The following is a 25,024-nucleotide window of genomic DNA, read 5'->3' on the forward strand; positions in this document are numbered from 1 at the left end:
GTAATTTTTTAAAAGTATAATCTATCATACATTTTAATCAATTATTAAATAAAATAGCAATTATTTAAATGTTGAATTAACAATTTCACTTATAACATATTATCCTACAATGAATCATACTTATAATAAAACAAAACATTTATTAACAATAAAATTAATATAATTTTAAAAATTCGCGCATTTTTCAACAATAAGCAACTTTGTTACTCTTACATCCACTAGTTGGCGCTGTGTTTCTACATTTCCATTCAACCAATCAGCTGATCATACACGAACTCTCTATACATTTAATAAAAATTGATTGTTGCTACTGAATAGTAAATAAACAATTTTTTGAATTCTTATCTTATAGATAAAATACTTGAATGTAAACAATAATGCATCGATTTTTATATTTGATTGTATTTTTAATAACCATTTTCAATGTAAAGTGTCAAGATTTTGACGTTGATATTAATGGATATATTCTTTATTGTCCTTGTATGGGTAAGATTTGATATTGTTTAATACATTGTTCTTTTTAAAATTTATTCCCTTATCATTTACTATAATTATGTTATATCTTTTATGTCAGGTCGATTTGGAAATCAAGCGGATCATTTTCTTGGTGCACTAGGTTTTGCTAAAGCTTTGAATCGTACACTAGTATTACCACCATGGGTTGAATATAGAACAGGAGAAACAAGATCTGTAAGTTCTTGAATATATATTATACATATTTAATTAGAATAGTATATTTACAAAATATTTTTTATCTTCTACCTAGATACAAGTTCCTTTCGATACCTATTTCAACGTTTCAAAACTACAAGAATGTCACAAGACGATGTTGATGCATGACTTTATGGATAATTTGGCTCCAACGATATGGCCGCTAAAGGAAAGAGTATGTAAGTTTTCAATTTTAAAAACAGAATGATTAAAACGATATCTTTAAGTTACATTCTTTTCTAGCATTTTGTTACTCTGCACGTGGCAAAGGTGAATCTTGTAATGCTAAGGAAGGTAATCCATTTGGTCCATTTTGGGATACCTATAACATAGATTTTGTAAAGTCAGAATTTTATGGTCCATTACATTACGATGTGTATCATACTGATATGGCATCTCAATGGAAACAAAAGTATCCATCTAATGTATGGCCAATAATAGCATTTACGGGTGCACCTGCAAGCTTTCCTGTACAATTTGAAAACAAGGAGTTACATAAGTGTTTAGAATGGAATGAATCGATACAAGGAAAAGCAAAATCATTTGTGAAAAATAATTTACCTAAGGGAGCATATATAGGAATTCATTTACGTAATGGAATTGACTGGGTATTATATTATTTTTACATTGTACTATCAAAATCAGATATTCTAAGTTAAATTCTTTATACTTTTGCATAGGTGCGTGCTTGTGAATATACTTCAATGACTCCAAATTTATTCGCTGCACCTCAATGTTTAGGATATCGTAATGAACGAGGTAAAGCAACGACTGAAATGTGTTTACCATCTTTCAATGTGATACTACGACACATTAAACGTATTATTCGAAATAATAATGAAGTTAGATCAATATTTGTTGCTTCTGACAATAATTATATGATTGATGAGCTTAATAATTCTTTAGCGCGCATGCAGGTACAACAAACAAATTTTCTACGGTGTTATCTTTCGATCTTTATTTTATTTTAATTGTTTACAAACTTTGATTACAGGTGCAAGTTTTTCGACAACCAGATCCAGTTTCTCCTCATGTAGATTTAGCTATTTTAGGAAGAGCGAATTACTTTATTGGAAACTGTATATCTTCATTTTCAGCTTTCGTAGCAAGAGAAAGAGAAGTTAAAGGCTATCCAACATATTTTTGGGGCTTTCCACCAGAAAGATCATCGTCTTCTATCTCTCGCGAAGAATTATAATAAATAATTTAAAAAGAACACTCAAAATATTTATTTTGAGATTATGGGCAGTAGTAAAAGTTTCTGAACTGTTTTATATACATTTTTTTAATAAAAGTTGCATAATAATAATTTTTATACCATTCGTCGTATTTATAAAACAAAGAAATATGAAATAATTTGAATATTTTAATCATCGTACTTTGTAATAGTTTTTATAAGGCGCGCCACTGAATTTAACGCATGCGCATACATCCGACATATTTATTGGAAATTACCACCAGAAAGATCATCAGAATAATTATGATGAACAATTCATAACTATCAATAATATAAAATATTTATTTTAATTTTATACGTAATAAGTAATTTGTGCATCTTTCATAATCATCTTGTTAATAAATATTTTGTAATAAGTTACTTATACTTTGTATAAAAAAAAAGAGAATTTAAAGTAGTTTAAAAAATTCGCGTCATAAAATATAACGAGTGCGCATGCGTGAATACTTGCAACGCAGTATTCTTTGCGAGCAACAACTTTTTACAGATTGGATATGGCTCGTCACTCGTATGTGTTACAATTTAATCTAAGGAGAGATAAATAGCTAGTATTGTCGGGTAAGGTTTGAATAATTTCTATAATCTCTTAAAAGTTTGCATTTTTCATTGGTCGAGAAACGTTCCAAAAATAATCCTAAACATAATGTTGCGCGTAAATATTGTGAGTGGATGTATGTTTCTGAATCATACGTTTATTATCTAATTAAAAAAAAAACATACACACACACTATAGAGAGAGAGTTACGAGATAATGAATATTAATATACATATATACTTGATTATTTAAGATAAACAATGTTAAAATGAATTGAATTAACCAACAAATTTTTTTTTTTACCCATATTTTTAGGTTATTAGAAAATAATTAGCGATGCAATGTATCAAGCGTTTATCAACGGATACCGTTTGGTCGAGGTATCGCATGGCAGGTCCTATTATGTTTATTGTGTCGAATTATTCGAGACGGACAGTGGCACTCGATATTTCAGCGAGAGAAGGTATAGCGAATTTAGCTCGTTACATCGTACGGTATGTTTTTTAATTATTATTTTTTCACTTTCTCTTTATTTGTTTTTTTTTCCACATATCTACATACATATATTATGTATGTTTAATTTTTTCATGGTTATGATTCACATCATGGAATCAAATTTGAAGTATATACACATTGAGAGAGAATAATTACATAATTAATTTATTATTATTATTATTATTATTATTATTATTTTACTTTTATTTATACAACTGTATATTTTCTATGTATTTTCTGTATGATTTAACTAAATATTATAAGCTTGTTTGTTCCTTTTTATGTGTAAAGGATGTTTGTAATCTTAGTTTTTTAAGGTACGTATATAATTATTTCTTTCATTATTGTACGTAGCTGAAAAAGGATAGCACGAATATTGCTCCATTTCCACCGAAAAGAGTAAGGAACTCTCAGCCAAAAGTGCTTGAATATAGGCGTGAGGCATTAGAGGTGTACATACAGAAAATGTTGAAACTTCCAGTTGCGAAACAACAGGTGCTTAATTTTTTAGGTATTGAAGGTCGTTCATCGAATGCATCAGACAAAAAGTGAATATTTCTATAAGAAATATTATCCGTCGAAGCGTCCAATAATCTTTTTATTTTTATATTAATGAATTCTTTTTAGAGGGCAAAAGCAAACCAATGATTTGGGACATGTTCATCCGAGTTCGTTGGGACATCATCCTGTATTAACTTTTCATCGTGATCCATACGTCCAAGTTAATAAAAATACCAATCTGCCTGATATCGTAACCAACGGTGTTCTTTTAGGATTGTACAAATCCTAGACGTATATTTATGAATTTACTCTAATCGAGGAAGTTATTTGTATTTTGCAAAGTCGATGCGAAAAAAAGAAATTATGAGGGTATATTAAATATTAATGAATCAAGGGTCTTGTGATATATATACACATATATACAAATGCTTTGAAATAAAATTTAATACGAACGAAATGTAGCTTATCAAATATGCCTTAGCGTGCATAAAAAAAATTATATAAGCTTCTATGAAGCATGTTAATAAGAAAGGGAAAAAAGATAAGAAACTTTTGAGATACTTATATCGACAACCGAGAACGTAATTGAAATATATACTAAAGTTTGATAACTGTTCGTAATGAGAAAGTCTTTATTTTTAAAGAAGAAAAATAAAACGTTTTGTACGATTGCCGTTGAGGCTGTGAAAATGTAAGAAAATATATTTTCTGGAATACGTGAATCATCGTCCTTTTTATTTCATCTCATTAGTTTAAAGTTTACATTATTCGTGACATTTATTTTAATGCAATTATCGTATGAATACCTGGATCGTAAATGTTGCGAATCTGTAAAGCAGATCTTAATGCTGTATTTTTAATCTTGTATTTATTATGGCGATTACTACCATCGAAATATCGAATTATTATCACGGCTAAATCGAAATCCATCTCTGAAAAATCTTTTTTTTTATTTTATTTATTTTAATTTTTTTATATTATTCTTCCCCTAAACATTGCCATTTCGCTAAATTCGCTCGGAATACGGCACGCAACTTTAAATATATTTATATATAATATGTGTATATATGTATATATCTAATCTATACGTAATGAATGACTCATTTGAACATTAGATATCGAACGATAAGTACATACAATAGAAAAACAATCAATTACCACAGATGCCATTTCTTATTTTAAATACTCATCGAAATATTAATTATATTCATTGTTAACGCATCCTTCACCGAGGAACGCAATTTTTTCTATAGATTTTAATTCTCGAATTCTGGCCAATATATTAGGTTGATTTCTTTCACGAAAAGAGAAAAAGCATTTTCCTTTTCGAACATTCCTATCAATTGGTATATCTCAAATTTGAATTCGTTTTCGATGAAGAGAGGAAAAATTGGAATTAATACAAAAAGACAAAAAAAAAAAAGAGAGAACCAAAAATAGAATCAAAATGATCTTTTTGAAAACTTTAATAAACAAATACGTATTTAAATGAAAGAAGAAAAACATGAGCATCCATTCGTAAATTGTTAATCCGAATAACAAAGGGACTACGAAAGATTTTCTTTCACCATTTCGTTTAAGAAATATATAAGGCCGTGATAGCGGTAGTAATTTATCGCGGTAGTACCTTGATTCGTGTGTATTATATATATATACAGGATTTTATTCCATACTCTTTACACGCGCCTAACTTTCTCTCAATCTCATCGGTGTGTATCGTCATTATCATAATCATTATCATCATTATCATCATTATGATCATTATCGTAATAATAATCATTAGCATCATCATAGTCATTGTTATTTAACGTACATATCATCAACGAATTGAATTTAGTCGATAATTATACATATATTATGTATATTCATTCTGTTCTTACGTAAACAATTTATTTATTTATCAAATTCATTATCATCATCATCATCGTCATTATCATCGTCATTATTATTATGCACGCGTGTGCATCGGATGTATATGTATATAATAATCTATATACAAGAGTTTTAAATCTCTTCCTCCTCAGTCTTGTTCAAAAATGTGTCTGATGTTCGTTGAGCGTATTTTCGAATAAAAATAATGTACGATTGATTCTATTCAAAATGAAATTGCGATTAAAAATTGTTCTTTTCAATATCCAGGAGAGAAGGGAGAAGGGAGAAGGGAGGGGGATGGGACGGGACACAAACGGTTCCATATTCTGGTATCGAATTTTGACAGACACCTGTATCTACATGTATATATGTATATCTTCGTTTATGTATTATATTCGTGTATTTATTTATTATCTCTTCGAGTCAGCCATTTTTTCAAACAAATCTTTTTTCCCTATCTTTCTCTTGCTTTCTTTATTTTTCCTTTTTTTTTCTCTCTCTCTCTCTCTCTCTTTCTCTTTCTCTTTCTCTTTTGGTTGCAACTATTATAATTAATAAAAATATCCTTCGAGGATATTAGGTATTACATTTAATTCAAAAAGATCGGCTTAAAAACTACTTATGTATTTCTATATTTTTCTCTCTCTCTCTCTCTTTCTCTCTTTCGTTCGCGTTTTATATTATTATTATTATTATTATTATTATTATTATTATTATTATTATTATTAATTACTACGTACTGGCGTTTGTTTAACTATTATTATGTATTCGTACGGCAGCATCGATGGGGCTTATCGCGTTTTTTTTTCCTTTTCTTTTTTTCTTTTCTTTTCTATCGTTTTTAATTATTTATTTCATTTCATTTCATTTCATTTTATTTTATTTATTTATGTTTTCTTTTGCGGCATAGAACGACATTTTTAATAAAACAATTCGGAGTTGTTTTTTTTATTCCTTTTCTTCATCTCTTTTTTCTTTTTTTAAATTTCGTAATTATTATTATTATTATTAGTATTAGTATTATCTCTCGCGATATAATAATTATTATTATTACTATTATTATTTTATTTATTTCTGAGTATTCTTATGAGACTTTGGAATATTGATCTGTTCTTATCGTAATCCGCATATTTTTTTATCCGTTGCGGTTTCTAAAAGTATAGATTTTCTGTTTTTCTTCTTTTTCTCATTTCCTACCTCGTCGTTAATATATATATATATATATAATATTGTTTTATTTTATTTTATTATAGTTTATTCATTTATTTTTCTTATAATATATATATACATATTACAGAAGTTCGCAATGTAAGCTTAAATTTATACGGAAAGGAAAAACATTTTTTACTGGTCAGTGCGCGTTTTACATGGAGAGAACGACGTTTTCCTTTTTTTTATTATTATTATTATTCATTTATTTATTTTGTAATATTCTTCGTACGAACGATAAAGTCGTGTGATTTTTCTCGATAATTGATTCGAGTTGTAAGATGAAAAATGAAGTTATACAACAATTGAAATTAAGTAGAAAGACGAGGGTAAGAAAAAAAGAAAAGAAAGAATTCTTATTTTTGTTTCTTTTTTTTTTTTGTTAACTAATCCGATTACGAAAAATTGTTGTCGTATAGTTGTTAATTATTGTTATTCCTTTTCTTTTCCCTTTCTTTCTTAATCCATCGATTACATCGAAACAAAATGTTTTCTATGCAATTAAATGTTTTTTTTATCCTAGTAGTTACCTGTTTACGCACGCGTTTTATACGTGGTAGATGCGCACGCAGTCAAAAGAAAACAATACAAAATATTAATTAAAATTACAACGAAAATAAAAAAGAAGGAAGGTACATATGTATGTATTTATGTATACATCACACACACGCACACACATCCATTCGTACGCACGCACAAGCACACGCGCACATCACATACAGACACGACGACGAAGAAAACGCGCGTTCAGGTTAATAATTCTTATTATTCAGGTAAATTCGTCCTGCGTGCGCGCGAATTATTTACTTCTCTCTTTCTCTCTCTCTCTCTCTCTCTCTTAATTTTTCTTTATTTTTTTAAATTTTCTCTTTCTTCTTTTTTTTTTTTTTAAACCAGTAAAATCCTACCTGTGCGAAGTTTTTGTTGCGAACAAACTTCGATTCGAAATATTCACATATATATTTATGCATGTATGTATTATATTTCGTTAATCAATCTTTACACGATATATATATATAATAATAATAATAATATATAATAATAATATAATAATAATAATAATAATAATAATAATAATAATAATAATAATATTAATAATATATTATAATGATAATGATAATAATAATAATTAATGTTCACGCAAAATACATACGTACAATCGTTCTGGAGAATGCGTTTAGATTATCTACCGGAAGATGATGTAAGAAGAATAATTATCTACAAAAAACCTGTTTATATATATATCATTATTTATATAGATATATATATATTCATACGTGAATTATTTATATATGTATATATATCAGCCGCCAATGAAAACGCGGATCTAGTTTGTCATTTGTTATTTTCAATTAATTTCATTATTTTTTCTTTCCCCCTACCCCTTTTTCCTTTTTACGTTATATTCGTGTATCAAATATTCATTACATATGTATGTATATATATATATATATGTATGTTGTGTCTGTGTGATTTTCTTATCAAGAGATAAGTTAGTATAAACTATGCGTGTTTGTTGCATTCAAATCATTCCCATTATTAACTCTCCCCCTTGAAACAAACCAACCAACCAACCACCCAACCACCCACCACCTAATCTATATTTCAACTCGATCCTATTTTCGGCCAATTTAACGCGATTTGACTTTCTAATAGCTATCTAGTTATTAATTAGGACTATCATCCTATGTACACGTAAAACACATTGCGTTGGCACGGCAAATATGTACGCCTGGACTGCCACCACCCCGTCACCCCCCTCCTTCCCCTCCTTTTCCTTCCTTCTCTATCGTGTTCCACCATTGCATTGATATAGATCCACATATTTCTATGCATGTGTGTATATATATATATATATATATATATAATCCTATGTATATATATGGGGGGGGTTCTGTTGATACTGACGTGATACAACATGTCTTCCTCCTGATCGAAATGAGATTACAATCGTGCACACGGATCGTTACGCAATATCTGATATTGCAAATCTAACAAATGTAATCACGCGACTTGATTTATCTTTATTATTTTGTAATTTATATCTTACGTATGCATTTTTCTTTATTTTTTTTTGTCTTTTTTCTTTTTAGAGAAAATCAAATTCGTAAAACACACACACACAAATCTTTCCGTTAGAATTGATTATTTTTGTATAGTTGGGACACGACGTGTACTCGTTGTTTTTATGTAACTTCGTTCATAGATTTTATTCTATTTTACGGTTCCTTATTTTTTTCACTTTTTTTTTAATAAGAAAAGAATAAAAATAAATTGTTTCGAATAACGCGGTCGACAGTCCTCTGGCATTTTTAAATGGAATGTATTTTTTTTTTTTCTTTCTTTTGCCAGTTAATTAAAACGCGATCACTATTTTCTTTTTTTCTTTTTTCACCGTTACAATCCAAAAAACAACCTAACATTTTTTTCATTTAACTTTTCATGGTTTAACAATCTCTCTTTCTCTCTCTCTCTCTCTCTCTCTCTCTTTTTTTCTTTTCTCTATTTCCTTTTTGTTCTACAAAATTTCCTATCGAATCGTTTTTTATCTGATAACAAAATTGTTTCTATTTAAAATTGAATTTACGATAGTTGTACACCCAGTTTCCAATTTCTATTATTTTATATTATTCACCTTTAGTAATGCATTTTTTAAAAAGACACGCGTTTTTCAGGATTCAACCAATGACGAGATGGAACGAACAATAGATCCGTGCATTTTCCTTTCCTTTTCTTCTCGCATTATTTTTTCTACCCCCTGTTCCTATCCCCCTATTCGAATTCGGGGCGCAATAAAGTCAGCTTTAAATGGATCTCTGATTTTTTTCCCCCCTTTTATTTTTTCTTCTTTTTTAATTATACTATTTACATCGTTCGTATATTTTAAATATCATTCCTAATAAATCGTTTCTTTTTTTTTTTCCTTTTGTATACATATTACATTTATAGGTAATTTTCTCGATTTTTGTCGACTAATTTAGAAATTATTAGCGTATAACAATTTGTTCAAATATTATCATCCCATTTCGCGTTATTATTATTATTATTATTATTATCATATTATTATTATATATAATAATTAAATTCAATTAATATTACTATTATCATTATCAATTATAATTATTCATAATAATATTATTATAATTAAAATTATCATTATATGTATATATATATATATATATTATATCTCATTTTGATGCAAGGTACCTAAGTTGGATGTTTCCACGTTGTGTTTTTTTTTTTCCTTATTCCTTTTTCTTTCTCTCATTTCTTTTATTTTTTAAAGTATAAAACAAAATCGTATTATCTAAATCATTTGCCAATTCTTATCGTGTTAAGTAAATCGGTACGAGGGTATGACTAATATGATAATAATTGAATAAGAATAAAAAGAAAATGAAAAGAAAAAGGAAAATACACGTGGGGATTTATTTTTTTTTTTCCAGATTTTTCAGCCAAAAGTCTGAACGTTTTACAATGTAAATTAGCTGCCTCGTGTTCACCTTTTCTTTATCATACTTCGTATGCACCTATCGTAGGTATTCGCAAATGTGTGAACGCATTTATGTATATATATGTATGTATGCATGTATTTGCATGTATGTATTTATGAATGAATGTATATCTATATTAATGCGAATTAAAAAATGTATAGTAAGTATGTATGTATGTATGTAAAATGTGTGTATACATATATATATATTATATATATGTATATCATTTCTATATATGTGTATCGTGTAAATTGTAAGATCATTTTTTTAGTTTTCGTTTTTCTTTCTCTCTCTCCCCCTCTCTTTCTATTTTTTATTCTTCTTTCTTTTTATTTAAAGGTAAAATGCATGTACGTGTGTTTAACATTTCTTTCTTATTTTATTATTTCTTTTTTATTATTATTATTATTATTATTATTATTATTTTTTATACGCGATAATGAAGAATGTGGATATAATAATAAAGTTTAAATAGCGCGCGTAGTCTCGATTTTTCATAAATTTTTACGCACGACGAGTAATAAGAGAGTTTAGCCCATAATTAATGGAAATTGTCGATACAAAACGCAAAACTTAAAAGAAAAAAGAAACATACAAATTAAAAAAGGAAAAAAAATTAAAAGTACAAATCTTACAAGATAAAATCAAACAATTTCTACGTATTTACATTGCTTATGTAGCTTTCTATTTCTCTCTCTCTCTCTCACACACACACACACGCACACTCTCACTCGCATTTGTTCTCTCATTTTGAATCCTTTCTATTTTATTTTTTTTTTAATACAGTATAATTATCGTCACCTTTTTTCATCCGGCACACACAGTTTTTTAAAGCACTCTCTCTCTCTCTCTCTCTCTCATATTTTGTTGTTCGTATATTTTTTGTTCATCGATCGTTCGAGAACAAATCTTTAACCCCCACCCCGTTCCCCATGAACCTCACCTTCGTTTAATTCACTTCCACGTCACACTCGAGCACACTTTCTTCACGATTAAATCTTATTTCTGTCCTTTTTTCTTCCTTACTTTTCTTTATTTATTATCTTCTTTCTTTTCTTTTTTTTTATTATCTTTTCCAACCACGTATCCGTATTTTATAATATATATCTCCTTTAAAAAATCTTTCCAATATGACAATAATTAATAATAAATCGGTGATGTGTGTACAATGGCGATTAGTTTTATCGTGTGATCTTCTTGTTTTTTTTTTATCGTGAAAATCGCGTTTTCGTTAGAAAGCACGTTAGAATTGACGCGGCAGTGTTGGTTAATCGGTGGCTTTAAAAGTTTAATATATTACACAACCTCCTCTTCCTCCTCCTCCTCCTCCTCCTCCTTCTCATCCCCGTTCGTCGTAGGAGTCAATGGAAAGAAACGCTGAATTTTTTTCATATATATGTGTATATGTATGTGTATGTATAACACGATATATATATATATCGTAGGACGAGTATAGAAACACGCACACATAGATACAAGTATATACATACACGTGCATCATAATATATAGATGATACACATATATGCACACACATATCTACATATATATATATATATTCATGGTTACACACATACACTGAGACAATCTCAGAAGATGGAAGAGGTAAAGGGAAAGAGTTAAAGAGCTCGTTCGATCGTGTCACGGAAAATAAATCAGAATAACGGAGACGCCATTCTTTTTCTATCCCTTCTCTCTTTCTCTTTCGTTCTTTCTCTCTCTTTCTCTTTCTCTGACTCTCTCTCTCTCTTTTTTACCCTTTCGAAAATAAAAAAGGAAAAAGGAGTGAAAAAAAACACACACACACACAAAGCTTTTTTATTCCCCGCGTTCTTTTTTTTCCCCCTCGTTTTAAAACTCTCGTTCTTGGAGAAAAAGATAAACGAATCTTGATCACGACGTTTCTCTTTCCATCATTTATCCGATATCGTAAAGTCGACGTTTCTTTTTTACTTTTTTCTTTTTCCTTTTTTCTCTTTTCTTTTCTTTTACCAATAAATCGCTTTAATTTAGAAAAGGGAAATAATGGGAAAATGTGAAATCATTGATTTTAAATGAAATTATTAAATTGACAATTATCGAATATTGTAATAGGAACGAACAATTGATTTTATATATTCTAATATATTTAGTTTAAATATTTATAAAACAAAAATGATCTCTCGGATGATTAAATTTAAACGTAATTGTTGTGTTCTTTCTAATTTTTTTTCCTATAATTTAGTTTTTTCTTTTGATAAAACATAAAATAAAAAGGATCTCTCGTTGAGTGTTTCATTTTTTATCAATGATTTCGTATTTCTAACTCGTTCGACTTCCTTTCTTTTTTTTTCTTTTCTTCCCCCACCATTTCGTTCATTTTATTTTAATGTTTTTGTTAAATCTTCCATTTTATTATCTCAGGCACTCCGTTCCTATAATCTCTCGCGATTAAAACGTAACGCAAATATTACACGCAATTTAACGAGTATCTATTATTAATATTCGATTAAAAATACCGATTTGTGCCATTATGCCAAAGGCATCGTATTATCTACGGCACGTTTATATAAAAGATTCATTTTCATAACTCGCCACGAACTTTTTTTTTTCACGAATCTTTTCAAAAAAGAAAAATAAAAGATATCTTCTTATGCAAATTAATGTTTCTTTAATATATATATATAAATTATTCTTTTCATTTGCCACCAGATTGATATTAATTCCACAAAATATATAAAGTAGATAGAACCATTTATCAACGTTAATTTAAAGTTTCTCTTATCATTTATATCTTAATACAATTAAATGAAAAATATCTTTCCATTCTCGTTTGTGTTGCTGTTAAATTTTAATCATTACAGAAGAAATTTATTAATTTAAATATGAAAATTATTTAGGCAAATTTAAATATTAAAATATAAAAATAAAGTCTATATCGATCGTGATTGCTGTGATGATATATTATATATATAAAAAAATTAAAAGTAACTATAATACGATTCCTTAAAAAATATAATTGCCACTAAACAGATCTATATAAAATGATTGATTTATTTTAAAAAGAAATTCAGATTTAATCTATACATTCAATCTTTCAATTGCATTATTATAATCAATTAATAATTCAAATATTGGACAATTAATTAACAAATGTTCATCTAAATCATATGCATTGATAAAACCTACATAGAAATCGAAATGATTGAAAAAAAAAAAAGAGAAAAGAAAGTAAGAAAGATCAGGTGACGAATAAAAGGAAATCGATCTATATTAAACGTGCGTGCCTGCCTGCCATAATCATTTCCTCTTTTCTTCAATCTCTTCTATTATTCTTCCTCCTCTTCTTCTTCCATCTATCTTTTTCTTCAGTAAAATCCGACAAACACTTAATCCGATATTCACAGCCACATTAATAAGTGCACAACATTACCAAAATTAGTCTCACTAATTGTGTTAAGTTTCTTTCTCTTTTTCCGTATTTTTTTTTTTTTATTCTTTTTTTTTACATTTCTAATTTCTCTCTCTCTTCTCCCCCCTCTCTCCTCTATCTTATCTCATCCGTTTTTTTAAGTAATATATCTCAAACGAAATAGTTTCTTTTTTTTAAATGCGGACTTGCCCGATATATTTATATTAGTACTATATGTGTAACTGTATGTGTGTATATATATATATATACATATATTGTATGTCACACTCGATGAAATATTTCTTTAGTCGATATTCTTTTCTATTCGTTCCATTATGTTGAATTGAATCAATTATTTTCTCTCTTTCTCTCTCTCCTCTCTCTCGTTATCATTTCTTTCTCTCATTTCCTATCAAGCATACACGAAAAATTTGCCAACAATTAATACAACGGAAGGCACGCCTAGTCTCGCTCGAATGCCTCTTATTAATGTCTCTCAACTACGCATAACAATTTTAATTATCATGTTTTTCTTACGTTTGTTCCTTATTCATTTTTCTCTCTCTCTCTCTCTTTATCTTTTTATTTGTTTCCTTTTTGTATACTTATCTAAGCACCTATACAAAAAAGACACAAACAGGCCACTTCTACGAACACACGACAGTATCTCTTCAGATCCGTATCACATTTTAAAACAGTACACACTGAGAGAAACCATCATACTACCCCCCATAACGTATGATTATTATTATTATTCTTATTACGTTTAGCTCGTACTCGTCCCCAAAAAATGAAAAAGAGTTCATTTAATTTTTTCCAACGTTGTCTTAGTCACGTTAAATTCCGTTCGCCTTCTTTTATTCTTCTTTCCTTTTTTTCTTTTTCTTTCCCCTTCTGTCGAGTTAAAAAAAAGACGAAAAAATGGGAGTTTAAATGGGACTCTCGACGTGAATGGAAACGGTATCTCGTTTTTTAAACGGGGGGAGGGGGGGTTTAGCGTCAATTTTAAATGACGTCTAAAAACGAACGAATAGAATCATCAACGAAGTGAAATGATTAGGTAAGAGAGAAGGAGGATCATTAGAGAAAGAGAGAGAGAGCGAGAGAGAGAGAGAGTGGGGGGTAGGAGGGATAGGAGAAGAAGAAACCGTCCGAGCGTATTAGTTAAAAACTAGTTCGTTATTCCACGTGTTTTGCGTCCTACGATGGAAGATCGTTTCAAATTCTTCTTCTTCTTCTTTTCTTATTTTTCTTCACGCATCTTCACGGAAATTATTTCAGCTTCTTCTTCACGGAAGGAGACGTAGTAGTATTTCATTTTCTTCTATTTCTTCTTTCATCATCATCTTCTTCTTCGTCTTCTTCTTTTATTAAGTTATTCTCTTTCATTTTTCATATTTCAATTCGAAAAAAAGCCGAAGAGTTAGCACACGAAGAAAACAAACCAAAAATCACATCCCGCCGTAATCAGGTAACGTTTGACACTACGTATCTCGTACGATAATTACACGTCATATCGTTATTTTAATAAACCATCCTTGCGATGTAAGATTTGTCGATGAATTATATTTACTTGTTTATGTATATGTATATACACACACATACACATATACATGTGTGAATGTATATTTAATTTATTTAAAAGTAAAAGGGAGAGATCTTATTTATTCGCCACGTGGACCTGAATAAACCAATCCCCTGTACGAAAAGCATGGATTCATGATGCTATTCCGGGTTTCTTCGACGATTATTGGTCAACTCCTGAATAGACGAGTCTCGGCTGCGTTGATTGATCTAGAATTAGTATTACGAGAATGACCAGGCGGTTCCTGTGGGATGCGCCATGTATCTGACCATGTCGTTGAAAATTAGGTAAAAATTGTGATTGAACAGCGATAGGATCCTTTCGTTTAATTCACGCGGCTTTCTCGTTGGTACCATGGTAATGGTCGCGAGGATTCGAGGTGATGGATCAGCACCTGCTTGAGCTAGATCAAATACGCCCGAGGCTGAATTCGTAGTAATTGAACTTCGACGAAGTTTACGAAGTAGATCGTTCGGTTGGTACTGATGGTGGTCATAGCACTGCTACTACTGTTAACTACTGCTTGTTACTGTCGCTACGTTTTCTAGGACAATTCGAAGGATGAGGAGTACTGCTAATAACCGTTTCGTGTAGTCCAATTCTTGACTTTCACCATCAACACCAACACCACCAACACCACTTCCTGTTGCTCCTCGTCTCGGTCCTCCTCCAACCCCCACTTCCTCCACCACCACGTGATTCATGTTGACGAGGAACAAAACGATTTTGCGATTGTTGGTACGGATGATATCTTGTATCATAAATGTCTGTTGTTTCTTTCGAAGAAGATAGGAGGTACTCCAGAGGAACCCACGATTCGGTTTTTTGTTGTCATAGGACTCTACGATGCCTGACGAAATGGATGATCGTTGTTGTTGTTGTTGTTGTTGAATTGGAATGCAACGATTTCCTAAATCTTCTCTCACGTTTTTCCTATGTTTTCTTTTCTTCTTCTTCTTCTGTTGCTGCTGCTGCTGTTGCTGTTGCTTCTTATCCCTTCCATTGTTATATTCGTTGCATTCAACACCTTCGTAATCGTAGGCATCATCATGATGATGATGATTATGATGAGGATGATGATGATGATCATCGTCATTGTCATCGTCATCGTCCTCCTCTTCCTCGTCCTCTTCCCCTTCCTCGTCGTCGTTTCTATCGTCTGACTCGGCAAGATCGAAGGACGATGAGGAAGTACCGAAATCCGTGGGAGCCCTGTGAGGATAAGCCTCAAACGGCCCTTGTCGTCTCATATCATATGTACGGCTTTCTTAAACCTTCTGCACTGGTTTGTTCTCCGCCGATGAATTTGCGTTTTTACCGTTCGGGTTCTTAGGTGGTACGTTTAACAAGATTGATCGATTTATTGTTGAAATCCCGGTGATTCGGAACTTCCGTTAATCGAAATTGTTGACGTTTGTTCCGATGGTTCCGGGTATGGTGTACCGCGTAATCTTTGGGAAAACAAAAGCGCGGATGCAAAGCCAGCGACAATGAGAATGAACAGGTTCCTATTAGGGCACCGGTTAATGTTTGCGCGCCGAGTCTACCACCGGTGTCACGATTACTCCTGAAATTAGATAACAAATCGATCATATAACGTTATATTGACAATTTTATTTGGATGAATCAAAAGACTGTGCGTTCATTGTGTTCTTCATATATATCTAATAGGATAATAGTGCACAGCAATATTTTGGAATCAATAAAATTCCTTCTGCTATGGGAGTGAGATATTAATTATAAAAAACACACGAATTCTTTTCGGTTCACCATCATATATTTATTTTAACGCACTATATTATATATAATATATATATATTCTATATTTTTTTTTTTCTTTCTTCCTTCCTCTTCCTCTTCTTCTTCTTCTTCTTTTTTTATTATTATTGTATTGGGTTTGCTCGAAAAGTCCGGTACGTGTCGTAATTTGGTATAAGGAATTATTTTAGTTGTATATAGGTATATAAAAAGGGAGACGACTTCAAAAATACGATATCACGTACACGTTGGAAATAAGGAGGAAACATCGAAGCGAGGATAACGCGAATCGATATCGTGGATTAGAGGGTAGGTAGGAAAAACAAAGAACGAAAGGATGGAAGTCGGTATGTATGGTATAATATATAGAACGTGCAACGATGCCCGCGGGATACGATCCTTCGAAGCAAAAGTTAGAACGGGCTTGTGCGTTAGAAAGGACACGCTTGGGATTAGGCTTGTTGATTACGCACTCTGTGTGTCTCTCACGGTATGCTCGAGTTACGACAAACATGTTGGGTATGGTATTATATGATGCAGCCTTGTAATATACGTGTACGTTATGATATTATGAAAAACAAGATTCTATATGCGAAACACATAAATAAATGAACAACGAAGATGGAGTAAGAAGGTAAAGGGTTTGCTTTGATCTCGACAAATAAAACGCTAACATGAATGTAATTCGAAACTACGATTTTGATTTTTTTTTTATAGCTTTCCAAATTATTACACCTAAGTTTCTTTTATCGTTAGATTAAAAAAAAACTCGGCCAAGAAGAAAAACATTCGCGTAATATTATTCGAGGGAAGATAATTTTCATTAGGTTTCCCCATGTGATCATTTTCTTATACGAAATCGAATATAATAATAATAATGACATTTTAAAAATATACGTGGCAAGGGATTAGGGAGGTGGGAAGAGGTGAGAGTGGAAGAAAGAATAGGGGATAAAGTAAAATAAGTTTTATTTAAAATGGGTTGGGAGAGGGGGTTGGGTTTTTGAGAATCATCCTGGGATCGATTAAAATAATTTCAAAGTAATCATTTCGAAGAGAAACGGAAATGGAAGAATATAATGACACACTGGTGGATAATGTGGCGACTTAATGATTACCTTGAGGTTCGTTAGCTCTTGGTTGTGTACGACCGTACTGATTTTCTCGGTCCAGCTCGATGACAATTTCATTGTCTCGTTCGTCGGGTTGTTCTCCGCGCCCAATTTCGGGCGGTACGGCTGGTTGCATGGGTTTCGCCATTTCTGAAGCAACGTTCACCAAGTTTCACGATGATAATGATGATCAATGAAACAGGTAATATACTAATTACATATAGAAAATGTATAACAAACAAATAAACGAACGACAAACAAACGAGCTCATATTTTTACACATACGTTCAATTATCTTATGCATTTTTACGTATGTATAAATATATGTATAATATAATAGTATGGTATGTGTGTGTGTTTATATATATGAAAAATATATTATGAAGTAACAATGATCATTGTTAAATGAGTATAGATACCGATAATTTAAATAGCAAATCAATTTGACAATATTAATTTGATTATATAAATAATATCTTCTTTATCTTGGCTAATATTATTATTGTCACATATATATACACACACACAAGGAATTTTCTTTTTTACACGTACATTATTTAAAAGATTTTTTTCTTTAAAATAATAGTCATAATACTTCATGAATTATTTCGTACAATTAATCGAATCAAAATTTATTTTATATACTATACCAATCGTTACAATTTTAAATCATTTTCTTTTCCTGGTTTCTTTTTTTTTTTTATTTTTTTTCTTGTTCACATATACCGTGTAAAAAATAATTTCCATTCGTATCAAATGATAAAATGTTATAACTAACACAAATATACCATGAATGGAATGAAAAAGAACGAAGACAAAAAATGAAACATAGCAAATGATAGTAACGTGTTGTTAAAAAGTTAGTACAGAGATTTAGCGTGGCGATACAAATGATATGAAGAAAAAAAAAAGGAAAAAGAAGGAAAGTAAAGCATAGGTCAGGGTAATAAAAAAAAAAAAAAAGCAATAAATCCTTATCGTTAGGGTAATATTACTACGCGTTAAAAAGCATATCGTATAAGGGGTGAAATTGTAATAATTCTATTCATATAATACGTTTGTATATCACACACATTATATATACCCGGTGTCGTCTCTATCTTATTTGAGACGTGTTACAATTTTAAAAGATAGAAAATAATAGTGAAATGGATATAATGCCGAAAATGCGATAAAACGTTGAGTCCGATTCACGTTCAACGTAGATCTTTTTTCTTTTATTTTTTGTGGGTAAAAAGGATACTGAGGTAGAGAAATAAAGGAAAAGAGAAAAGAGAGAGAGAGAGAGAGAATAAAAAAAAAAAAAAAAGGTGAAAGTAGATGAAGTTGAAGCTTCCTGGGGTCTGAAAGATGAAAGCTAAAGGTTCGCAAAAGCAAGTAGTTAAATCTACGTGACGGTGGTTGTGGAACGACGAGAAGAAAGGTCGCGAGATACCTCGTTGAATCCCCCGTTGGGATATATCGCTAAAGTTGACTGTCTGTTACAGACACACAGTAATATTCCTGGTGTTAACGGGTGTAGTATATGATCTATGTATGAATGTATGTATGTATGTATGTATCTACGTGTATATATGTATTAATAGTAGAACGATACGGATGAACGCGCAACATTTCGATCGATTCAGCTGATCCTTGCGCTTTTCGAATGGCTTTGAATCTTTGATACCGACAGACGATGCTCTTCTATATTTATGTTTAGATACGGTATTGCATTTAGTTACATATCTATATACATATATATGTATATATTTTATTTTTATTTTTTTTTCGTATGTGTATTTCTATATAGACACCGTTGATTTGGATGGAACTATTTCTTGTATTCGAGAAACCGATAAGTTTCCTTTTGCCTTCCTTTTTTCTCTGCTTCTTTTTATATATTTTATTTGATTTTTATTTTTATTTGTATTTTTCTTCAATTTATTTTATCGAAGGGAAGATCAATCGTTTCGTTAAATGTTTCTATTGTTAGAGAATTGTGTGTTAGATTAGTTTTAAAATTATAAAATATTAAGAGAGAATATTTATTTTGTTGATATAATATTATATACCATTGCAATACATCCCTCATATTATTCAATGCCAATTTCAATCTATACCAGAGAATATAGCAATCGTATAAATCACAATATCGGACCAATAATTTCTCTAACTAAAATACCTCGTATCGAATATTTCTGCGAACGACTGTACGTGGAGTCCTACTTGAAATTTTTCGAAAGTCCGTCGTTTCTACTTCGAAGTCAAGGATGCGTTAAATCAAGTATTTCAAGAGAGAGAAAGAGAGAGAGAGAGAGAGATGAAAAAAAAAAAACCATAAAAGAAAGAAGATAAAAGAATAAAGAAAAAGAGTCATTACTTTTTGAGAGGGTAAAAGAAGAAGAAGAAGGAAGAAGAAGAAGAAGAAAAAATAAAAGAAGAAAAAAGTGCGTGGGAAACAAGCTTTCTCCCATTTTCGAGGAATTCATTCGTGAAAGCTTAAAAGAAGAAATTCGTGAAAGCTTAAAGAAGAAATTGGGTGGGGGGCTAGTAATTAGTGGTGGTGGTGGTGGTGGTGGTGGGTTTTCACTGTAATATAACATCAGAGAAAATGCTATAAACCAACCTACCTTGCTCGTAACCACATCCTTTGTGTTTCCCATAAGGATATCTTGAAATAGGGTCTTTTCGGCATCGCTATCATGAAGTTTAGTTGGTACAGCAACGCAAGATTGTCGTAGCATCCCAAGCGCAATGGGGATCTTGAAGTGCTACGCATGCTGCACAACTACCAGCCAATGGCGAATCGCAATGATGAAGTGGTACAGCGCGTATCTCCGAATCCGCAAACACTACCAATTGGCTTCACCTGCGAAGTGCACCACTAACAGATCTCACTGCTTGTCCTAGAAACGTTAATAGACGCATATTAAATGTACACATATATCCATTTCGGACAATTTCATTCTATTTGATTTGGGGAAGACCATTTTCAGTTTCATGGCTATGCTTGAACTGAAAATCTACCTTTTCAATTATACGTTTTATCCTTTTATTAAAAGACATTAAGAGGCCGTTGAGATTGTTAATTAATTGGTATGTAAGAAACAAAGGGAGGGGATTATAACTCGTTGAAAATGAAAATAAAAATTGTTCTTTTATTTTTTTTTTTTTTTTTTTTTTTTTTTTAAAGATATCTAAGAACCCAATGATTCCTTCACTTCGAGGTACTCGCATCTAAGGATAATATTTTTCCCTGTTAATATCATCTGCTTCTCTTGTACACATATATTATCGAGAATAGATCATTTGAACCTTCCGAGAAAGTAGGCAAAATTTAGATTTCCCTGGGATTTCGAAAGTTTCCCCCCATAATAACATTTTCAAATAGTATAGAATAGGAAACTGTTAATGCTATTTTAGGTGAATTTGTTGTTTTAAAAACTTATGGAACCCATATACCGGAAGAACGGGTAATAACAGATAATTTCTTTACAAGTGTATCACCAATGGCGAACTAATAACTAAAAGAACTACCTTCAGTTGGTGTATCCATTAGAGGAAATAAACTAAAAGAGAACTGTTTTAATTTGTATCATTAGAGGAAATAAACTAAAAGAATTACTTTGGACCGTTACCATTAGAGAAAATAAGAGATAATTACCTAAACTTGTTAAATTAAAGAAGGAAAAATGTCCCCTTTTGCTTTTACCAATTCTTTATCTTTTTTTTTATATATATCTTTTTGTATCAATTCTATTTTATACTAAAAGCAAACATACGCGTTTGTTCTTTTATTAAATATAATAATTTCTTATATTAAAAACGAATGAAAAAACTTGAAACCCTCTAATAATATATAGAAACTTATAAAAATCGTGTATTAAATTTTTGATATCATTATCAATCGTGTATTAAATTACTATTATATTTCTTTTGAAAGAAATAAGAGATATCATCGAGATTAATTATAAATTCAAATAAATATGTATGATAAATATGATATTTTCTTAGTTAACAAAATTGTATGTGTATAATTAATACGAGACGTGATATATATAAATATAATCAAAATGAAAAGTAATATCTTTTAACTTGCGTATATATATATTTCAGTGGATAGAGAACGAATAGTAAAATAAATAATAAGGACTTGATGGTGGGTTCTAAGCTTACCGTATTTCAGCACTTGGACGTCGCTAACAATGACCTGATTAACGTCGGTAACAGAATCCGGGGAACGGGTGTTCAATGCCTTCAGCACGCGACCGTCGTCTGTGGAATATATCCGAATATTTCCATGTATAATTTTAGAGAAAAGCGAAATACGATCTCTCGTGCAGGCTACGAGAAATGTTATTATTTTAAAGGTACTGATGACGGTTACCTGTTCCAACGTAAAGTATATCGTAGGCCTTGCCATCTAACGCTTTCACTTGTGAGTCAACAGCAACTTTGGTAAATCTGTAACTAATGGACACACGATCAACGATTAATTCTTTCAACGCAAAAGATCAAATACAACGATAGACAAAATATTATATTGTATTTTAAATATTAATATCATCGAGACAGGAATTATACGAAGAAGAACGCAGATATTATTTTTATTTAAAACGATTAATAGTTATATCTCCAATCATATTTTATTAATTAGATAAAGGTATTACCAAAATAATGAAATTTTATTTCAAAAAGAATAAATTATATTCTACTGTAGATAAATAATTAAATCCACGTCGACGAAAAATATTGAACAAACAGGACATTTGAAAAGAAACCTTAATTACTTAATAAACAATTGAATGAATTTCGAACGTTCAAGTATAAATATCAAGAATATTAATATATTTTCTAAATTTAATTATCGTAGTGTGTTATAATCCGTTAAGACGTTTCTTAATCCGTTAATATAGTCATCCTGAGTTATAAAAATGAGTATAATTATAATAATAATAATAGGAAGGACTTACTTGAAACTGACTTTGGTTATCACAGGCATTGCGAAATGGGATTGAACGCATCATCCATTAGTGGATGAGCCTTAACAAAATTCACGATCGTATCTTGAGTGTTCTAGAGTCGTTAACGCAAGTACCAGGTCTTGGTTTAGGCACCCTTTCTGTTGGTACTCTTAGCCAGTTGCTGTTTATCGTTTCTTGTTCCTTGAACGCACCCTGGAAGACTTCGAGAACACTGCTCATGGAAAATGCGCATATCGCTGACCCACCAATGGAATTTACCGGAGTTGTAAATACACCATATACCAGTCGTGTACGATTACCAGCATATAATCCTTCGGTTACTTCGCTCGTTGATTCTGAACGAAAAAAAAAAGAAAAACCATCAAAATTATATTTTCATAAAATGACAACAGATTTTATCAGATTATTTTTAAATGTAATAATAATAATAATATTATTATTATTTTTATTATAAAAATCAAAAGATTCTACACATATTTGATTATATATTTTCTTAATGAAAATATACAAAATAATATAATATACAATTTCATAATAGTATATAAAATCCCATGACAGTAAACGTGTTAATCTTCAATAAATGATGTGTCATACCCTAAGAACCTAACACCCTCCTTCCCTCTCTCTCTCTCTCTCTAACTATCTTTTGCATATTATTACGTGCTGCTGGTGGGAAACATCAATAACGCAAGCAAGATATTCTCTACCTTTTCCTCAAACCCTTCGCGCTTATCCTAGGAGCTCTAACGACTTAGCCATGAACTGTGCTCGATCGCGAAAATGTTTCTTGGCGGTGAGAAAAATAAAAAAGAAAAATAAGAAAAGAAGAAGAAGAAGAAAGAAAGGAAGGAAGGAAGTTACGGAACGAGATAGTAGACGAAGGTAACGGGAAAGGGCGTGAAGAGGAAGAGAACCGGGGAGAAGGGCGGAAAAAGGAAGGGTTGATGACGACGAAAAAGAGAAGAAAATGTCACTCGCTTGCTACGTTTTCCCAGACTCTACTCGACTCTACTGAAAAGAAAGAAAATAGAGAAAGTGAGAAAGAAAAGAAAAAAAGTTTTCCAACATTGCGACAAGTTTAAAAGTCGAACGAACCTTTAAAGTCTCCCCTAACATTTCTCTCTCTCTTTCTCTTTTTATCTTTTTCTTTCTCTTTCTATTTTTCTATCTCTCTTTCACTTATGTGAATATGCACATAAGTTATATCTCTCTCTTTCTATCAGTTTCCTTCTTTATTTTACTTATAAGAATATGCACATAGGTTCTCTTTATATTTCTCTCTTTCTCTTTTTATCATTCTGTCACATTTTTATACTCATGAGAGTATGCTACCACATAGAAAGGTTAGGGTAGGAAGTTAACGTATATAAGAATATATATATATATATAGACAGAAACATGTACCTTTTAAGATGTGTTTTAAACATACCCCATATAGATGTTAAAAAAGTTTACGAGTGAAATTCCATTCGTCTGTCTAACGGGAAACACTCTTCGAATCTTCGTGCATGAGAAAGCAACCCGGCTAGCTAGCCAGCCAGCCAGCCAGTCAGCCAGTCAGCCTTTTTGCACCCTAACCCTTCCCCCAGCCCTCTTCTATCCACCCCTCCACCCCTCTTTCACTCGATTCCGTCGTCGTCCTTTTCTCGAGGAAACAAAGTGGAAACCCGGGCACAAAACTTTGTCAAATTCATCTCTCGAGGAGAGAGAAGATTTTATAGTAGTAGTAGTAGTAGTAGTAGTAGTAATAGTTGTCGGTAGACTTTTACCTCGACGTACGACGACAACTCTGATGAAAATTCAACTACGGTTTCTTCCGATCTTTTTTTTTTCTTCTTCTTCTTATTCTTTCTTTTCCCCTCTTTGGTATTTGGGTTTTTGTTTTTTATTTTTTTTTTAATAATTCTCTACTATATTTTTCTTTCGCTATATACCGCGCATCGAGAATGTCTTCGTTTTAATTATGAACATAAATATAATTTTATTACGAAGAGCGAGGAGAAAAAAAAAGTAAAAAAGAAGAAAATACGAGGAACGAAATAAACGGAGGAGTGGAGGACACGGGAGCATTTTGTTATTATTTTTAACTTATTCAGTTTGTTGTTACGAATCTCGTCGACGATCTCTCGTTGATCTCAATAAAAATATTTTCCTGCATT

At 31.0% G+C, this 25,024-nt stretch overlaps 2 protein-coding genes and 1 pseudogene across 3 annotated transcripts; 2 read left to right on the plus strand and 1 right to left on the minus strand.

The window, feature by feature from the left end:
* The first annotated feature begins 108 nt into the window (after positions 1-108).
* On the plus strand, positions 109-2,020 carry LOC122515687 (GDP-fucose protein O-fucosyltransferase 1). The gene is made up of 6 exons (XM_043633090.1): positions 109-486; positions 575-690; positions 767-890; positions 955-1,319; positions 1,392-1,628; positions 1,706-2,020. Exons 1-6 carry the CDS (start codon positions 378-380, stop codon positions 1,907-1,909), a joined length of 1,155 nt encoding a protein of 384 aa, XP_043489025.1. The 5' UTR covers positions 109-377; the 3' UTR covers positions 1,910-2,020.
* Positions 2,021-2,113: 93 nt separating this feature from the next.
* On the plus strand, positions 2,114-4,201 carry LOC122515688 (sorting nexin-24-like). Of its 2 annotated transcripts, none has more exons than XM_043633091.1 (4): positions 2,114-2,506; positions 2,799-2,977; positions 3,333-3,526; positions 3,606-4,201. In XM_043633091.1, exons 2-4 carry the CDS (start codon positions 2,825-2,827, stop codon positions 3,766-3,768), a joined length of 510 nt encoding a protein of 169 aa, XP_043489026.1. In that variant the 5' UTR covers positions 2,114-2,506; positions 2,799-2,824; the 3' UTR covers positions 3,769-4,201. The 2 variants fall into 2 exon arrangements, with proteins under 2 accessions (XP_043489026.1, XP_043489027.1); XM_043633092.1 differs by lacking the exon at positions 2,114-2,506 and adding an exon at positions 2,513-2,609.
* A 12,081-nt stretch (positions 4,202-16,282) lies between these two features.
* LOC122515838 overlaps positions 16,283-25,024 on the minus strand; it is a 252,365-nt pseudogene continuing 243,623 nt past the window's right edge.

Source organism: Polistes fuscatus, unplaced genomic scaffold, assembly GCF_010416935.1.
Source record: "Polistes fuscatus isolate 324 unplaced genomic scaffold, CU_Pfus_HIC Scaffold19, whole genome shotgun sequence".
Taxonomy (NCBI): domain Eukaryota; kingdom Metazoa; phylum Arthropoda; class Insecta; order Hymenoptera; family Vespidae; genus Polistes; species Polistes fuscatus.

What these genes read in the sequence shown, in the direction of transcription:
- LOC122515687 (XM_043633090.1), top strand. Translation starts at nt 378, where the DNA reads ATGCATCGATTTTTATATTTGATTGTATTTTTAATAACCATTTTCAAT. An exon ending in TCTTTATTGTCCTTGTATGG is followed by an intron (nt 487 to 574) that starts GTAAGATTTGAT and finishes CTTTTATGTCAG; the next exon opens with GTCGATTTGGAAATCAAGCG. An exon ending in ATTCTTTAGCGCGCATGCAG is followed by an intron (nt 1,629 to 1,705) that starts GTACAACAAACA and finishes CTTTGATTACAG; the next exon opens with GTGCAAGTTTTTCGACAACC.
- LOC122515688 (XM_043633091.1), top strand. Translation starts at nt 2,825, where the DNA reads ATGTATCAAGCGTTTATCAACGGATACCGTTTGGTCGAGGTATCGCAT. An exon ending in TTAGCTCGTTACATCGTACG is followed by an intron (nt 2,978 to 3,332) that starts GTATGTTTTTTA and finishes TATTGTACGTAG; the next exon opens with CTGAAAAAGGATAGCACGAA. An exon ending in TCGAATGCATCAGACAAAAA is followed by an intron (nt 3,527 to 3,605) that starts GTGAATATTTCT and finishes AATTCTTTTTAG; the next exon opens with AGGGCAAAAGCAAACCAATG.